Source organism: Kogia breviceps, chromosome 2 (assembly GCF_026419965.1).
Source record: "Kogia breviceps isolate mKogBre1 chromosome 2, mKogBre1 haplotype 1, whole genome shotgun sequence".
Taxonomy (NCBI): domain Eukaryota; kingdom Metazoa; phylum Chordata; class Mammalia; order Artiodactyla; family Physeteridae; genus Kogia; species Kogia breviceps.
In genome coordinates this window covers 83,690,746-83,707,985 of record NC_081311.1, presented here as the reverse complement: position 1 = coordinate 83,707,985, position 17,240 = coordinate 83,690,746, and the positions used below count along the sequence as shown (strand labels likewise).

Sequence of the window (17,240 nt, the reverse complement as noted above, 5' to 3'; positions counted from 1 at the left end):
ATGAGGGTCTTTTGAGATGTTTGTTAGTTTGGCTTTAGAGTAACTAGAGAAGCATTAGGCCGTTGATTTCTCAGTGTGGTGTTTGAAAAGTATCACAGCACAGCTTCTTTGCTTCCCTGCCTGTGTTTTGTAGGTTTTCTATAAAACACAGATTTTGGAGTCACGGCGTGTGGGTGGACATTCACGTAGGTACCATCACATAGGGCCAGGTGTGGATTCCACGCAGGGGGTCTTCCGTCCTCACAGACTGTCAGAGCTTTGGGGTGTTCAGAAACTGGCTTTGTCAACTGCTTAGATTTTCTGTAGCAGTAGATCCTCAAGGAAGACATTTTTGCGAGAGAAAAAGAAGTGAGATCATAACATTCCCAGCAGAAGATGCCTTGTTTTCTAGTCACTCCTTCATACAGTTCAGGGTCATCACTGAAAACCTAAATTTTTCCCCTTTCGGGTGTATTTAGAGATGCATTCTGGCAGAAGTCCATTGCCTTGTTTCTTTATTTCTCAAGAGAAACTTAGAAGTCTTTTGACAGGCAGGAAAATTGGTTATAGACACATGAAGAGCAAACAAGCGAAAGAGTTGTGGGCCGGGGAGGGAAAGAAAAGGCAGTCCTCGACCCCGGCCCCCAGACGAGCCACAGCACGCCAGCAGAGACTCAATACTCGGTCTAGGTTTCTACAGGTCCGCTTGTGGCATGTGTGCACGTGTAGTTCGTGACGGCTGTTGGGTTAAGGTGGGAAGGATGCTGCCTGCTGCATCTCTGTCACTGAAATAATCCACAGCAGCTGCTGTGCAAAGCTGTTTAACTTCATCAGCTTCTAAGAAAAGGTTGTGGATGACACACTAAGAAATGAAGGTCTCAGGCCGGTTTTTTGAAATGCTTCAGTTAAAAAATTACTTTATTATTTCTCTTAGTGTGAATTTTCTCTTCCAGTCCACAAAAGAGGCTCTTATCCTGGTGAGAGTCTGATGTAATGAACTGAGATAATTAACAGTGACTTCTTAGAATGACCCCCCGAAATAAATTCTACAATAAGGAAATTTTTTACTTCATTTATTTGAAAGGAAGAAATATCCTACCAGTCATTAGGGAACTGCCTTTTTCTGGTTCCGTGGAGGGTGAGGTGAGGGCGGACGTCGTGTTTTCTTCTTTGGGAGGGTCTCCGCGTTCAGCTCACATCGCAGTAACTTGATTCATCCCCGTGGCCTTTGCAGATCGAAAAGATAGGCCTGCGGACAAAGGACATAAGAAGCTTTCCAGCTCTTACAGAGCTTGTTGCTGCCGCTAAGGACCAGGCAACGGCGGAGCAGCCTTAAGCATCGTGGAAGAGCCCAGGGGAGAAGTTGGGCCTCGCACCTGCAGGGAAGAAAACGGCTCTGTTCTCTCACGGCCTGCAGCCAAGAAGCGCTTGCACAGGGTCCCAGCAACGCGCCAGGATAGCCTCCCCCCGCAGCATATTTGGGTTTTCTTTCACCCAAAAAGAATACAAAAGCCTTTTTCCGTTGTACGGAAGATAGTTTTTAACTAAGACATTTGAAACTTTCTACTATAGTTGACAGAGCAAATTATTTTATTTTTATTGTAAATCTTAGCGTGGCAGAGCTGATTTCTAAAATATGATTGAAGGATATGAATATAAAAAATCATCTCCCTGATCCTGCAGTTAGAAGTGGCCAGCTGCAGAGGGGTGACCATACTGTGTGCAAACGCCCTTCTCCACGATGAAAGCAACTGCCCAATTCCTGACTTTCTAGAAGACACAGTCCTGGTGGCTCCCCCTCCCCCGTTAGGCATTCAGGAGCCGCGCACGTCACCCAGGCCTCTGTCAGGAGCGAGAACCAGCGGGGGGATTGGTCTCCTAAATAAAAGAAGGGTCTGCCAAAGCCTGTGTACCCCTAATGTGTGAATTCCACGCAGGTCAGACGCTCCTCCACAGTCATGACTCTGGCAACACGTCCCCTCGTCCTGGCACCTGCAGGGTCCTGTCCACCCAGAGCCGCCCTTCAGGCGCGTGGCTGTTCTGGTCCAGGGGAGGGTGACCCAACGCACCTTCCCGGCAACCTACGCCTGCGTGTCGGGGAGGGAGAAGAGTTGGGAATGCTTGAAAGAGATCCTGAAAGCGCGTGGCTGGTTCGTCGGCCCGCAGGTTCACACGCGCCTGCGAGCGAGCGCTTGTGCTGGGCCGTGGCATGTGCCCCTTCAGCCCAACGACGATCCGAGAGCAGGTACGCCTCCTGCTCTGCCTGTGCATTTCCTCGTGCCTCAGTCTGGTCGAAGGTTAGCTCTGGGGGGGAAGAAGGGTGACAGGGAGTTGAGGGAGCAGAACTGGGGGGCATCCGCGGGGATTGGGCAGCGGAGCCGGAGCCGGGCGGGGGGGTGAGGGGAAGGGAGCCTCCAGGAGGGCAGCGGGCACAGCTGGACAGCGCTCTGGCACCCTCTGCTCCCTGCGGAGGGCAGGTGCTCCGCTCCCCGCGGGGAGGGCCCCGGGCCCTGCCATTGGATGGCTGGGCTCCCTAAGTCTCGGCAACATTAGGAGCCTGGCCGGAGGCACAGGAGGGTGAGTGAGGCCGCGGGAGGGACTGGCGCGAAGGGGCTGAGCCCGCTTGGCCAGGGGCGCCCCCTTGTGCGGTGCTGGGTCCGTGGGCAGCAGGGGCCGGGCCGCGGAGGGGAGAGGTGGGTGCGGGGTGAGGAGAGCCGGCCCCGCGGTGCTGTCCCGGAGCTGCACGCACACCTGGGAGTTGAGGCACGGCCTCGTGCCAGGAGGCGAGCCTGCAGCCCGGCGTAACGGGGTGCACTGCACGGGCTGCATCACCGCCTCCTCTGCATCACACAGGCTCCCTCGGGGCCTCGGCAACCACGTGGCCCGGTCTCAGTCAGCGGTAGACTCGACGCTGTCCCCATCTCCCCGGCTGCTTTATCGGTTGTTTCAGAATGTGGCGGACAGGGATACAGATTACTAGCCCCTCCGACTCCAGCACTGTTGTTCCCAGTTTGCAGGTGAGGAAACAGAAATTAAGGAGTTGAGTTGGTAACAGGTTTGGGACCTGGTGACATCCCTCGGGGGCCGTGAGGCGCGTCCCCTGGCCATCCTTGGGCCGGGGCTTGTGCCCAGCTGGAATGTCAGATTGAAGGGACCTGTAGTTGTCAGATGATGACCTTTTCACTGGATAAGCACTTGGCAACCCCAGGAAGACGCACGGTTGGCCGCAGAAATGTGTAAGAGAAACAAACCCCGACCGTTAATCCGTTCATATTTTTGTGTCGAGTGATCCACAAGATGTCGGTACTGAGTATCCTTGTAGCGTCCTGAGCCAACTTCGCGTTTGTAAGAGAGCGCCGGAGCAGAGAGCAGCAAGTCTGTGAGTGCGCTGCCGGTTATTGCTTTTGGAAATAAGGCCAGAGCACAAATATCCTCTTTCTCTGGCTGCCGTGGTGGGGCTGCCCCAGGTCTCTCGGGGCGACTTCAGCCCAAAACTGGGCACCCAGCGGCCCTCGCAAATATTTGTCAGATGCAGGAAGGCATGTGCTCGGGGAATTGCTTTGAAAGGCAGCTCTGAATCCAGTAGTCAGCACCTATTTTGAAAATAAAAACCGTTTTTTGCCTGAAGTTGTTTTAGGAATTACAGAAGACACCGTGACAGTTGTGGTTCTGATTTGCAGCTGCATCCGTCCCCTCGAGACCCTAACTCCCAAGTGGTGGGTCCTGCCTGGTGGTGGTCACGTTCCCGTCTAGAAGCATGTGCTTGGAGGGGAGGTTTTGAGCGTCACTTAAAGCAGTGCTTCCTAAATTCTAGGTGATCCCCGGGCCTCCTGCAAAGATACAGATTCCGACCCAGGAGGTGTGGGCGGGGCCTGCGGGCCTGCCTTTCTCCTAGGCTCCCAGACCCTGCCCTTCCTGTGCAGCTTCTCGGGGCTGTCCTCACTCCTTGCCCTGTGGCCCCGTGTCACATCTCCCTTCTCCCCCCCCAGTCTCTCTGTCCCTCCCTCTTACCAGGAGGCTTGTGACTGCACCCAGGGCCCACCCAGATAATCCAGGATCACCTTCTCGCCTAAAGACCAAACTTTAATCACATCTGCAAAGCCCCCTTTGCCATCTAAGGTCACATTCAGAGGTCCTAGGGGTTGGGACCTGGGTGTCTCTGGGTGCCATTATTTAGCCTGCCACAGCTGCCCACAGATAGGCACCCCCCTTCCTGCCGTACTTTTGTGGAGCAGGACTTCCAGACAGGGAGGTCGTGACCTCTGTGTGGGCCGAGGGCCATCGCCGTATCGGTGGCTATCATTCAGTGATTCATTCACGTGTTTCCCATTCTACAAATAAAGGCAGGGAGGCCCAGAGAGGCAAAGGAACTGTATCTGGGGCACACAGCAGTTCGCAGGTGTTGGAGCTGGGCTTCCTGCCCAGCCGCCCATCTCTGGAACCCCTCTCATGTGCCTGGCGCAGCAGACTCGACAGCCGGGAAGGACAGCGGTCTCCCCTGACATCAAAACTAGGGAGAGGTGTTTTGACTAGAGGGGGGTTGGGAGTGTGGGGAGAGAAGCTGAGCTGCTGTCCCCCGCCGGCCTCGGTCCGAGGAGCGGACACCCACCCCGTTGCCACAGTTCCTTCCGGAAGAGCCGGGCCCCGGTCTTGGGTGGGCGGGGCAGCTCCCACAGGCAGAGCAAAGGTGCTGCCCACTCCCAGCCTTGAGTCTCCAGCTCCCTCCCCCGCTTCTTGGCCCTTATGGATAGTGGCTGCTGCGCTTCAAGACAGCTTAGTGCAGCTTAGTGGAAGGGAGGGACCGACCGAAGGTGCTCTGCATGCATTTCACAGTTGGGGCGTGCAGCTCAGGCCAGCCTGCGAGGGCCCACCTCGCTCTCTGGCTCTGCCTGAGATTTAGAAAGCGGGGGGGACAGGCAGGCACTCAGCAGACTGAGAGGGAAGTGCCCACGTTCACGGGTGGAGACTCCGCCTTCCGATCCCAGGCACAGTGTGAGCAGCAGTCCCGGGGGGTGTCCGGGAGGACGGGCGCCGGCTCTCCGCCACCCCGTGCTTCCCAGCGGGCTCTGCGCAGCTCGTCGCCATCACCTGGAACTTGCCCAGACGAGGCTGAGGACAGCCTGTGCCTTCCATGGAAGCCCCGTCCAACCACGGCTCCAAGGCCTAACAGGCCCTCTCGTCAGTGCAGCCTGTCGGCTGCCTTGCACACATTCGTCCTGCTGCTGTTGCTGCTGCTGTGTGAAAGAGTTTTTCATTTTGGTGTATTGTTGCAAGACATTTATTAATAACGCAGGGATAGTCAGCCATGGGATTACAGTCTAGCGGACATTCAGAGGCTTGTGGGTTTTTTTGTAATGTGTTTTTCAAAAACCACAAGCGTCAGGGGAAAGGAAAGATGAGAAACCCAGAGAAAGGAACACATGGTGCACCCCTTGCCGGTCCTCGTCGGGCTCAGTGAGCCAGAGGTGAGCCTGGGGCAACGAGGAAGGGGTGTGTTCATTTAAAAGCCCCATTTCTGTCCTTTCAAAAACAAGCTGGTGTGCTCAAGCTCTTCCAGAAGCAGTGGCCTGTACAGAGCGCGGGCTCACGGCCCAGCCTCCCGCCAGCCGCCTGAGAAGGACGCCCACTGTACACAGCGCGCGTTGCCCAGGAGGAGCGGCCGCTCTCGGTCCCAGGTGGGCTCTGTGGAAGGGAATGGGGACGGGTGGTGACACCGGCGGTGGCACATGGGCGGCGGGCCTCACGCGGCGCTCAGCGGGTTGGACACGCGGCCCAGGAAGTGCAGGGCGGCCGACTCCCGCTCCAAGACGGCCAACAGGAACGGGCTGTTCAGGGTCACCTCCAAGACCTCGGGCCCAGCCGGCTGCGGCGCGGACTCCACGGGCTGCTCTCCCTCGTCTGCTTTTAGCTCAAAGAGGACGCTGTTCAGCACCTGCAAAGCAGCGAGCCTGGGGTTCGCTCCTGAAGGCCAGGGGGCCCGGGGGAGGACCACTCTCCAGCCTGCCCACCCTCCCTCGGCCCGACTCACACGATGTGACGGCTCCTCCCCAAAGTGTCCCCCAAACCCGCCCGTCTCCACCTTCCCCTGCTGTCCCGGGCGGCTGCTTCTCTCTGCGAACTCAGCGCAGAGGGCTCCCCTCCCTCCCAGCGTGCGGGCATTTCTCGGTCGCGGGCGTCCGTCGCCCACTGTGCCCCTGCACCGTCCGTCTACTGCTAAGTGCGCCCCTGAAGCCAGGAGCTGTGTGGCTGGGCTGGCAGCCGGCCTAGAGGCACTGCTCCCAGGTTCCGGTCCCGACCCTGCTGTAGGATCCGGGGAGGACCCGAGGCCGGGCAGGCGGGACAGAGCCCAGGACACATGGTGGGGAGAGGTTTGCCACTCTCCAGCCGTCCCTGGAAAGCCCCAGAGAGCTCTGCTCACTTCTCTGCCACGCTGGGCCCCCAGCCACCCGGCCACGCGCTCGTCTCTCTCCTCCTGCCCCCCCGGGCCTCCTCTGTGTCCCTCCCACCCGTGCCTCCCAACTCCGGGAAGACACAGAGCCCACGTCCGGCGCAGACGCCGGCGGCACGGTACCTTTCCAACTCTGAGGTTGGCATCGCTGATTTTGCCCAGGTTCGCCTCGGCGCCCAGCAGCGTGGGCAGCTTGGTCTGGGCAAGCAGGTCCTGCAGGTCGCAGGACCCTTTCAGGGTCAGCTGGGGCAGGGTCAGGCGGATGGCCCTGGGGAGATGACACACGGTTACCAAGCTCCCTCTGTGAAGCCCCAGGCCACACCGGACTCACGGAAGACCCGGGAAGCCGGGTGGCATGTGTCCCCGAAGGAGGGGGCGTTTGCCACCCTCACCCAGCTAGGGTGTCTCGGGAAAAGTTTCAGCAGCAAATACAATTTTAAAAACCTTCATTTTCTTGGAAATTCTGTGGGAGGGATGTAAGTATTTAACGACGGTGCTCTCTGGGGGTTGATGTGAAGAGTTGTCTATTCTTTTTTTCTACTCCTTTTTTAGGTTGGCTGCATTGAAAGCGTACTCGTTGGTTAATTTTAAAACGCTGTCCTCTAAAATAATGCGTCGTGTCTTACTGACTGCCTTTCAGTGGTGAGCTCCCCGTGGGAGGGGGAGAAGGTACAGTGTCAGCCTCTGTGCCGGGCATGTCACTTATGTCAAGTCAGTTCGCCTCCATGTACTACCTCTGCCTTCCTTGGGCAACCCTGAGAGCCCATAGATGTTTCCAGCAATGCACCAAATGCTTACGGGGCTGACAGCACACCCATGCCCAGAGCAACAGTATTCACAGCAGCCAGAAGGTGGAAGTGACCCAGGTGTACGTCATCGGATGGATGGATGGATAAACAGACCGTGGCAGATACCACAATGGAATAGTATCCAGCCTCAAAGAGGAAGGACATTCTGACACATGATACAACATGCATGAGCCTTGAGGACATTATGCTCAGTGAAATAAGCCCAACACAAAAGGACAAATAATATATGATAGCACTTATAGGAGGTACACAGAGGAGTCGAATTCATAGAGACAAAGTAGAAGGGTGGTCGCCAGGGGCTGCAGGGAGGGGAAATGAGGAGTTGTTAGTGATTAATGGGGACAGAGTTTCAGTTTGGGAAGATGAAAAGTTTCTGGAGATGGATGGTTGATAGCACAAAAATGTGAAGCTGTTGATGTCACAGAGATAGACACTAAAAAATGGCTCGGGTGGTAAATTCTATGTTATGTGTTTACCACAATTTTTAAAAAATGACTTAAAAAGAGTTGACCTCAGGAGGCCTTCTGTGCCCCTTGGTGCCTGTCTCAGAACAGAGTTCTGGATCCGCTGCCCTGGGCCTGATACGTGATCAAGTCTAATGCCCCAGTGGAAGGGAATTACTTTATTCCTGTCACAGTAGGAAAGAGGGGCAGATGACCCAGGCAGCAAACTAGGGGAACCCTGAAGTCAAGAGCAGCACCCCGAGAAAGCCCGCCTACTCCCAGGGCTGTTGAAGGGGTCCCAGTGCTCCTGGCAAGTCAGTCCCCAGGAAGCTGTTGGAATGCAGCGGATCACACACGGCAAAGGTCCCCTCTCAGGGGGCATGTTGACCGTGGGCCTTCCAGCCCTGTGGGTAAGCGGAAGCACAAGGAAAAGCGGGCCTCCTCCTCCCCTACCTCTCCTGTGCCCAGAGAGAGAAGAGAAATGGAGAGCTGGGTCCACGGATGGAGGGAGCGCTGGTGGGTGGAGGGTGCTCAGGTACCATCGCCACCCTACCCGCGGGGCGCCCAGGGCTCGGCCCACACCGCGCCCATGCCCACCCGTGCCCCCCACTGCCCGGGCAGAGCCGTCCGTGCAGCTCTCCACTCCAGGGCCACAGCCCAGGAGGGTCCAAGCAGTTTCCCGGAGCCATACCGGGGAGAGAGATTCTTCACCCGGGTCAGGAAGTTGTGCCGGAAGGTGAGGGCCTCCACCTGCCGCAGGTCGGGAGCACGGTGCGGCTGGATGAGCAGCAGGCAGGCACTGGCGCTGAGGGGCACGCGGGTCACCGAGAGGTTGTTCTGGGTGTCGCTCCAGTAGTGGAAGGTGCCGATGCCCGAGAGCATGGGGACTGACACTGAGGTGGTGTTGTCCACCCAGAACTCCTGGAGCCCCGGCAGCAGGGAGAACCCCTTCATCTTTCCTGGGGACCCGGCAGGAGACAGGAAGGGAAGAGTCGGGAGAGGGAAGGCGGGGGGCGGGGGCGGGGCTGGGCTGCAGACCCCTTTCCCCTCCCCCTTCCCCTCCCCCTCCCCTCCCCCTCCCCCTCCCTTTCCGTCTCCTCCCTCCCCTCCCTCCCCCCTCCTCCCTCCCCTCCCTCCCCTCCCCCCTCCCCTCCCTCCCCCCTCCCCCCTCCCCTCCCTCCCCCCTCCCCCTCTCCCCTCCCCTCCCTCCCCCCTCCCCCCTCCCCTCCCTCCCCCCTCCCCCTCTCCCCTCCCCTCCCTCCCCCCTCCCCCCTCCCCTCCCTCCCCCCTCCCCCCTCCCCTCCCTCCCCCCTCCCCTCCCCCCCCTCCCCCTCCCCGCCAAAGCCCCAGGCTGCTCTGCACTTTCCTGGCCCCTGAAGTTCACCAGCCCCAGGACCCCCGACCATCAATTCTTCCTCCTGCAGAATCCACCAACTGCCAATGTTGAAGACATAGTCCACACCAGGCCCCAAGCTGAGGCCCACAAAGGAAACCAGCTCGAGGATCCTACCCCGCTAGTAACCAGGTAAACTCAGACCCAGAGCTGTCCTGGCCCCAAGCCTGGGCTCTGCCATGCTCACTTTAAGAAACAAACAACAAACCAGAAGAATCACTTTATTTCTTAGAGCCATTTTAGGTTCACGGCAAAATTACGAGAAAAGTGCGGGTCTTTCCCGCATGTCCGCTACTCCCCCCTCCCCAGCACACAGCCACCCTACGACCAGCACCCCCGCTAGACGGCATGTTGGGTAACACTGAGGAACCGACGTGGCCACAGCATCATCACCCAGAGTTCCAGAGTTCATACAGTTCATGCCTGGTGCTGGACGTTTTACAGGTTTGGACAAACGCTCAGTGGCGTGTCCACCGTTACACTAGCGTACAGAATCTGCTTGATGCTAGGGACAGACAGAGGATCCGGTGACCAGTGGATGTGAGCGGAAGTGCTACGTGCTACCTCTGTGCTGCATCCGGAGGGGGGCGAGCCCTCCCTGTCCCTTCCCACCCCCAGGGGCGGGCTGTGGCTTGGGGGTTGTGGAGCTGAGCTGCCAGCCGGCTCAGCTGCTGTTGAGCAGCTTGCCGAAGGCGCTGGCCCCTGGGCGCGCACCAGCGTGTCCCTGCCTCTGCAGAGTGTTCCCAGTCCCCTTGAACGGCCCACCGCGTGGTGGTTCCTGGGAGAACAAGGTGAGGTTGAGAGACGAGCCCATCGCAGAGTGGCCCTAGGGCAGCTGGCACTTGGAGATCTGAGCAGAGGTGACTTAAATGAGTCAGGGGTCCCTTCTTATTGAGCCCGAGGTCTCCAAGGAGAGAGGGGGGAGGGAGCTGGGGGCAGGGAGCCTGGGTCTTGTGAGGAGGGAGTGGCCAGGGCGCCCAGCCTCTGCCCTATCTTCCATCCTCGGAGCCCTGTGTCTACAGACAAGGTCAGCTTCCGGGAGGGCTGCACTCGAGGAGCTGCAGTGTGTCCTCTGGCTCCCCAGGGGACCTCCACGCTGGCCCACAGAGCTGGCAGGAGGCTTGTTAGTGTATAGGGAAAGAGGGACTAAATTTTTTGCAGCAACAAACTAAAAGGGAAAGAAGGATGCTGCCTCCAAAAAAGATACGGGAGTCTGAAACGAAGGGGGCTGCCCGCTACTGTCTGCTCCACCGAAGAACACAGCACCCTGTCCTCATCCAGAGATTAAGGACGTCTCGCCGGGTTAGGAAAACTGGTGTGGCCCTTTCTGGCGCCAGTGGCTCTCTGGCTCTGCCTTTTGGAGGGCAGGCCTTTCGCATTGAGCTCTCCCCCCAGGCTCCTCTTAGGGACGGTGGGCCGAGTTCCCAGGCCCCCTCCACCCTCCATGGGGTGCGGCCACCCCTGGCTGCATGGCCCCTGCCTGGACTCTGCTCCTGGGACCTGTCGGCGCGGGGACCTGGGCCCTCCTGGGGTTATAGCACCTTCCCCCTGCTCCCAAAGGCAGGCTGGAGGCCTTTTCTTTGCAGATTTTCAGCCTTCCAGGATGTTGTCAGAGTAAGAAAAGGACCGCGCTCTGTTCAGCCTTCCCCTCTCCCCACGGCCCTGCCCTCCGACCGCCTGCTTCCTTGTCTCTCAGCTCTGCTAGGTTGCGCGCCCTGATAGCACGTCACGCGCAGCCCTCCTCAGCCCACCCCTCCGTTCACAGAACCGAGACCTCAGGGCCTGCTCCCAGGAGAGTTTGCCGGGCAATTGCATAACCTTCCAACCACTCTCCCGGCCTCCAGTCCCCGCAGTGCAGGCCAGGGATGACCTCTGAGCAGAACGCCTGCCACCCAGCTCCCAGACACCCACAGCTCCAAACTCCCAGCATCACATCCAAAGTCTCAAAATCTGTCCCTGACCCATCTTTGAGGCCTAGCCTAACACTGGTCCCATTCTCTCCTTCTGAGCTCAGGCCAAACAAAGCCGCTGCTGTTCTGGTTCCTCGCCCTGACCTTGGCAGCCTTGCGCCACTTCCCAGGCCTTCCTCTGTCCTCTCCCAGGTGACGCCCCTCTCCGAGCGCGCTGAGCCCCGGGGCACCTTCCCAGAGCGCCTTACCTGCAGCTCTGGGGCTGAGGCACTGGCCCGCGGGCCCCAGCTTTCTGGTAAACCACAGTCAGCAAGCTGGGGTCGGGGCCTGTGCAGCCTCCCTGCTTGTCCCCTCTGAGGCGCCAGCTCAGAGTCTTACAAGTACTACATCCTCAACGATTGTTTTTGAATGAATGAACAACCTGTGTCTTAGGGATTTTTTTGGTAATAACCTCTCCCAATATGAAAGTGATGTAAGCAAACTGGTTATTTTTGCATGGGACAGTGACCTTCTCAAGGACGAGAACCCTTGATCTTCTCACCGGAGAGGAACCCATCCCTTCTGAGCGTGGAGCTGGGCCACAGGGCCACGAGACGTGAGTTTAGAATCCGGGACCCCTGCTTGTGGCTCTACCGTCGGGAGTGGTCCCTTTGTTTCTCTGAGTCTGTTTCCTCAGTGGTAAACAAAGGCAGTCACACCTCTCACCGCATCACGAGGGGATTCGGTGATGGAAGTAAAAGGATGCAGTGCAGTAGCTGCACATAGTAGGGCAGCGGCGGGGGACGCGGATGCTTGGCCAGTGCCCATCCAAGGAGCCCAGTGCGGCGGCCACTTCCTCCTCCGTGAGGGGGACCCCAGGTACCTCTCCACATCTGCCACCCTGCCCCTCTCCAGGCCCAGCCCTGCTCAGCTGGACTGAGATGTTGGACATTAAGTCCGTACAGACAAAGAACTGCCACCCTCCTGTGCTGGCCGGGGGCAGAGCCCCCCCCAACCCCTCCCCCTCGCGAGGACTGGCCTTACCTTGGAAGCGGACATAAGCGCTGAAGAGCAGGGTGCTGTCTGGGCTGACTCCTGTAAGGGGCCTGCCCATCTCCCACCCCGTCACAGCCTGCATGAACCCGTTGATCTTCTCAGCAGCGAGATCTGGGTCCGTGGACAAGTCTAGTGAGCGGGAGAGGGTAACAGGGGCGATGCAAGACAGGCCCTGCACGAATGGCTGCTTCAGGCGCAGGCCGGGGGCCGTGAACAGCCCGACCACCGTGGACAGAAGCAGCCTGGCCCGGCTGCCGGCCCCGCCCTGGGCCACCAGGAGGCCCTGGATGGTCTGCAGGGCGGACAGGACCTTGTGACCATCCAGCCGGGAGGTGCAGCTCTGATCCTCCCCTGGGACGCCCAGGAACGCCTGTAGTCTGCCGGCCGTGGGGTCCAAGGCCCCCAGGTAGAAAGAGGCCAGGGTACCGAAGAGAGCCACGGGGGAGAGTATGGCCCCGCTGGCCGCGCTCTGTGTCTCGCTCAGCACCTTGTACATGTGGAAGCCCATGAAGTTGAGCAGCATCCCCACCTTCGCAGCCCGCAGCCGGTCTTCGGCCTCCAGCCCCTGGGTGGCTCGCACCAGCTGTGCCCGCAGGGCCTGCCCGTCCACGGCGGACGACTCGGCCTGAATCGGGACAGGTGTGAAGGTCGGGTCCGGGGGCGGCTCTGCACTGGGTTTCTGCAGCTGGTCACAGCTGCTCTTGCTGTAAACAAGGAGGTGGAAGGGGTGTACATACACCCGGTCTGCAGTGGCCAGGCGGGCCCAGGCCAAGAGGCAAAGGACGGAGGTCCCCAGGCTCAGACCAGCAGAAGCCATCTCTGGCGGGGTGCTCACTTCTGCGGACCCTGAAATATTTTGTGAAGGGTGAAAGAGGATTATTGAGTGCCCTCTAGCAATATTCCCTGCAACCCCTAAGCACAGGAGAAATCCATCCATGTCTTAACAAATGTCAGAGAGGAAGTGGTTCAGAGCTCTGTGGAAAATATCTATGTATGTGATCCAGGTGCAGACTGCACTGTCATGGGCTGAGTTGTGCTTTCGTGGGGTTTTATTCTGGGGTTGGGGTTGGGTTTTGTTTTGTTTAAATTTCAGAGTGGTGAGGATGCCTGAATATGAAGACATTTGTAGATTTTAAAGAAAAAATATGAAATGGTTCATTAAGTCAAGTAAAAAATGTAAACAAATGTTTTCACAAAGTATCGCGAGCATTTTTCTTCAAGAATATGTGAGTGGCTTATATTATTTTTATCTTGCGCTAATTAGTGATATGATGCTTTGGTCAATAATTACATGTTTAACAGAAGAGTAATATGGAAACATTTTAACTTATTTTTAAAGGAACACTGAGTAAAAAAGTATCATGATATTTATGCAAACATTTAAAAATTCAAATGTTGAAGTTGATGGAAGAAATGTTTACGTACTGAGGTATATGGGGAAGTCATTCTGGCTTTTATCCAAAATGGAGCTGGGTGGCCACTGCAGATGTGGTTTCAGACATGTTCCTGCATCACTGAGAACTTGAATTTTCTGAAGTCTGTCAGTCTCAAGGACACCACCAGCCATTCTCAAAATAATATCAGCTAGCAGCTGCCAGCTGCAACCTTATGGTCTCAAGGTCTCCCCTTATAACCATGCAACCTTTTTGGACCCCAACCAATCCTTGCTAAACAAACACCCTTACTTCTTACCAGTTCCAGTGCTAATTCTTGACAAACAGTTTATGTAATTTTGCAGTTTTTGCCTTTACAAGCCTCCTCTATTTTGTTGCCTGGTGGAACCCAATTCAAGAGCTTCCTGTATCTGTGTCTCTCTGCTATAGTCCTCAGTTTGGCGCAAATCAAAGAGTTTTCTATTCCTAATATAGATGGTTTATTGATTATTTTCATCAACAAAGTCCTGACCCCCAGTGCCTCAAAGTGTGACTCTATTTAGGGGCTTCCCTGGTGGTCCAGTGGTTAAGAATCCGACTCTCGGGCTTCCCTGGTGGCGCAGTGGTTGAGAATCCGCCTGCCGATGCAGGAGACACGGGTTCATGCCCTGGTCCGGGAAGATCCCACATGCCGCGGAGCAACTAAGCCCGTGAGCCATGGCCGCTAGGCCTGCGCGTCCGGAGCCTGTGCTCCACAACGGGAGAGGCCACAACAGTGAGAGGCCCGCATACCGCAAAAAAAAAGAATCCGACTCTCAGTTTAGGGGACGCAGGTTCGATCCCTGGTCGGGGAACTAAGATCCCACGTGCTGCGGGGCAACTAAGCCCGTGCGCCATGACTAGAGAGAAGCCCACTCGCCGCGACGAAAGATCCCACGTGCCGCAACTCAGACCGGACGCAGCCAAAACAAAAAAATACAAATAAATAATTTTTTTTTTTTTTAATTTTTTAAGTGACTATATTTGGAGACAGAGTCTTTAAAGAGGTAGTATAGGTTAAATGAGGCCATCAAGGTGGCCCTAATCCAATCTGACTGGTGTCCTCATATGAAGAGGAGATTAAAACACAGACAGAGGGAGGACCGCTCGAAAATACAAGGAGAAGACGGCCAGGAGACCGACCGCCTGCAGGCCAAGAGCCCTGTGATTCTGCCCCAGCCTCACCTCTGGCCAAGAGCACGGGAGTGGGCCAAACCCCTGGCAGAGGAGGCCCCTGGGCCAGCTCTGCTCGTTTATTCTGTGAGGGTTCTCACTGAGAGGACGAAGGCTGTCTGTACGGCTTCATTCGGTTCCAGCCTTTTCTACATGACACCTCCCTCGTGGTTCTGAAGGGGTGTGACGTGCTACCAGGCTACTGCTTGGCCTTCCCCTCCCTCCTCGCTGCCCTCACGGAGCTGGCCTGGGCCTCCTCGGAGCTGTGGGACGTCACCACCGCCTCCAGGTCACCTTGAGGCCTGGACGGTTCCTGCACGCCCGTGCACGGCCGGCCAGCGTGCTTTCCTGCTCCGGGCGTGCTGTCTGCAGCTGCTCTCGGCATCCAGCCCCCACGCGCGTGTGCTCGCCCTGCTCTCGGCACCGAGCTGCCAAGGGAACTTTGACCTCTGGTCTCAGCCCCTGCCTCCCCTCCTTCCGAGGCATTTAACACAACCCACTGTTTTCACCAGGAACCGCACGACAAGGAAACAAGGGACAGAAGATTCTCCCCTCTTCATAGGCCTTCCTGTTACACGGGCCCAAGTAACCAGCTGAACGTCTCGTGTAAAAGGATGTAAAAAGGCCACAGCAAGTCAAGTCGCCGGGGAAAGTGCTGGGGCCTGAGCCCGGAGCATTCCTTCAGTGACAGGCCTGAGGGTCCCGGGTGGGGGCCAGGCAGGTAATCGCACGCAGCCCCTTGCTGGCTTCCTGGAGGCACAGCACCGTTTCAGGTGATTTCCGAAGCCATTGCCGGCTCTCAGTTGTGGTCCGGGGCTGCAGCCCCGGTTGCAAGTCGGCACCCGGCCGGCCTGGCCTGACGCCCTCTCCTTGGGTTCCATCCTCTTCCACCCACCCGTCCTAGGCCTCCCCCTTCACCAGCCCCTCCTCCTAGGCTTCCCTACTTCTCAGGGCCCCGTGCGTAAGGATAATGGTGAGGACGGCAGCTAGGGCATGTGTACAGAGGATCGCTGTTCTAGCGATTTCAAGGATCAAGTCCTCCAACCCTCGCGGCAGCCCTACCTTCCTGCCCACGCCTCGGCGCCGCCAGATTTCATGCCGCGACACGCCCGGCACTCTGAACTCACTCCTGCCCTCCTTTCCCTTCCCCATGGCACTGGTCACGTGCAACACTCTGTATCACTGAGTTATTCTTTTATTTCTTCTGTTTAGCACGCACTGCCGTGCTAAACAGTGAATGCAGATCCCACAGGAGTGAGGTTCTTGCTCTGTTTTGTTCACTGATGTGTCCCACATTCCCCAAAATGTGCCAACAGGTAGCGGCTAAATGAATGGGTTAGTGCTGTTTTGCAGAGGAACAGAGAGGTTCAGAGGCTTGCTCAAGGTCACACAGCCAGTAAGAGACAGATCTAGTATTGAAACCCAGAGCCCTTGACTCCACAGTCCACACTCTTATGCACTAATCTATACCACTCATGAGCCAAAATAATAAGACCGTGTCTTTTGCATTTATTCTAAAGTTCAGGAAGCACTTTCACGTTGTATTAGCACTCTTAACTTATAGCACAGTCCCTGAGCAAGGGAGGCCAGGCATTACCATTGCTTCTATTTTATAGATGAGCAAAGCAAGGCTCAGGGAGCCCGGGACCAGAGCCAGCACTGCCTCAACAGAGCTGCAGGAGACGAGGCCACCGCTCCCCTGATCCCTGTGTGGACGCAGCCCCGGGCTTGCTGAGTCTGCCCTCCCCCCGAGCTCCACTGCCTGCACAAGCCTTGCTGCCCCTCTGGCCAGAAGAGGACCCAGTGGACTGTTGACCACAGTGAGTCTTCTCCCAGGCCAGCCCCGCAGGACCCAGCCCTGCTCAGAGGGAGCGGAGGACCCTGCCAGCCTGCCTGTGGCTGAGGGGAGCAGGTCCCCTGGGGAGACCCAGGGTGGGCTCAGAGGAAGGACAGCCCAGGCCTGGGGGAAGAGACAGCCTCAGCGTCTTCAGCGTTAATGTCTGCCGCAGCCCGGGTGACCGCTGGCCCCTGGCGCCTGCGTCCTGGATGCTGTTCCGCTGTGGCCTTCCAGAAGCTCTTACCCTGCCCCCAACAGAGCCCCTGGCTTTCTTCCCACAGCGGACAAGCCGCCCGCCAGGAGAGAGCTGGGGAGGGGTAGGTGTGGAGAAGGCTTCTGCTTACCTTCTGGTCTCGTCCCCAGGACAGAGGTGGCCTCTTCCTCTGGCTGGGCCACTGAGGCCCTATTTATGTCTGAAGGGTGGGGGCCGTGCCGTCCCCGGGCCGCCCTGCGCTCCGGCTTGGGGCAGGGGGTTGCATCATGGCGCTGCCGGGCCATGGGGGTGGGAGCCCCAGGGAGCTGCCCGCCTAGAGGGACGGACGCCAGGCCAGGAGGCTCTCATGCTGGGCCTCCGTCCAGGAAGCCAGGGAGATCGATGCACGCTGTTGCCTCTGACAGACTGAGCCGGTACACGGTCGAGTTACACATTTACAGCGCCGGCTGTTGTTATGGGACACAGGAGTGTCCCGTGTGGTGGTGTGATGCGTCTCGGCCCCCAGATGGGATGGCCCGAGGCCTGCCCCCCAAGCCTCGGGCCGGAGTCCCCTTGGGCTGTGCTTCTGCGAGGCCCCAAGAATGTGC

The 17,240-nt window shown here is 57.7% G+C and overlaps 2 protein-coding genes across 6 annotated transcripts in view; one reads left to right on the top strand and one right to left on the bottom strand.

The window, feature by feature from the left end:
- COG2 (component of oligomeric golgi complex 2) overlaps positions 1–1,882 on the top strand; it is a 42,018-nt gene extending 40,136 nt beyond the window's left edge. For all 5 annotated transcript variants that reach the window (XM_059053317.2, XM_067025742.1, XM_067025743.1 and 2 more), the window contains one exon: positions 1,214–1,882. In XM_059053317.2, coding sequence (XP_058909300.1) covers positions 1,214–1,315 — 102 coding nt within the window. In that variant the 3' untranslated portion in view covers positions 1,316–1,882. The remainder of the gene's footprint in view (positions 1–1,213) is intronic.
- Positions 1,883–5,240: 3,358 nt separating this feature from the next.
- Positions 5,241–17,038, bottom strand: AGT (angiotensinogen). Its single transcript, XM_059053326.2, has 5 exons — positions 16,784–17,038; positions 12,006–12,863; positions 8,371–8,638; positions 6,551–6,695; positions 5,241–5,911 (listed from the first exon to the last, which is right to left on the bottom strand). The coding sequence occupies exons 1-5, from the start codon at positions 16,935–16,937 to the stop codon at positions 5,720–5,722; spliced, it is 1,617 nt and encodes a 538-aa protein (XP_058909309.2). The 5' UTR covers positions 16,938–17,038; the 3' UTR covers positions 5,241–5,719.
- Between the last annotated feature and the right edge of the window lie 202 nt (positions 17,039–17,240).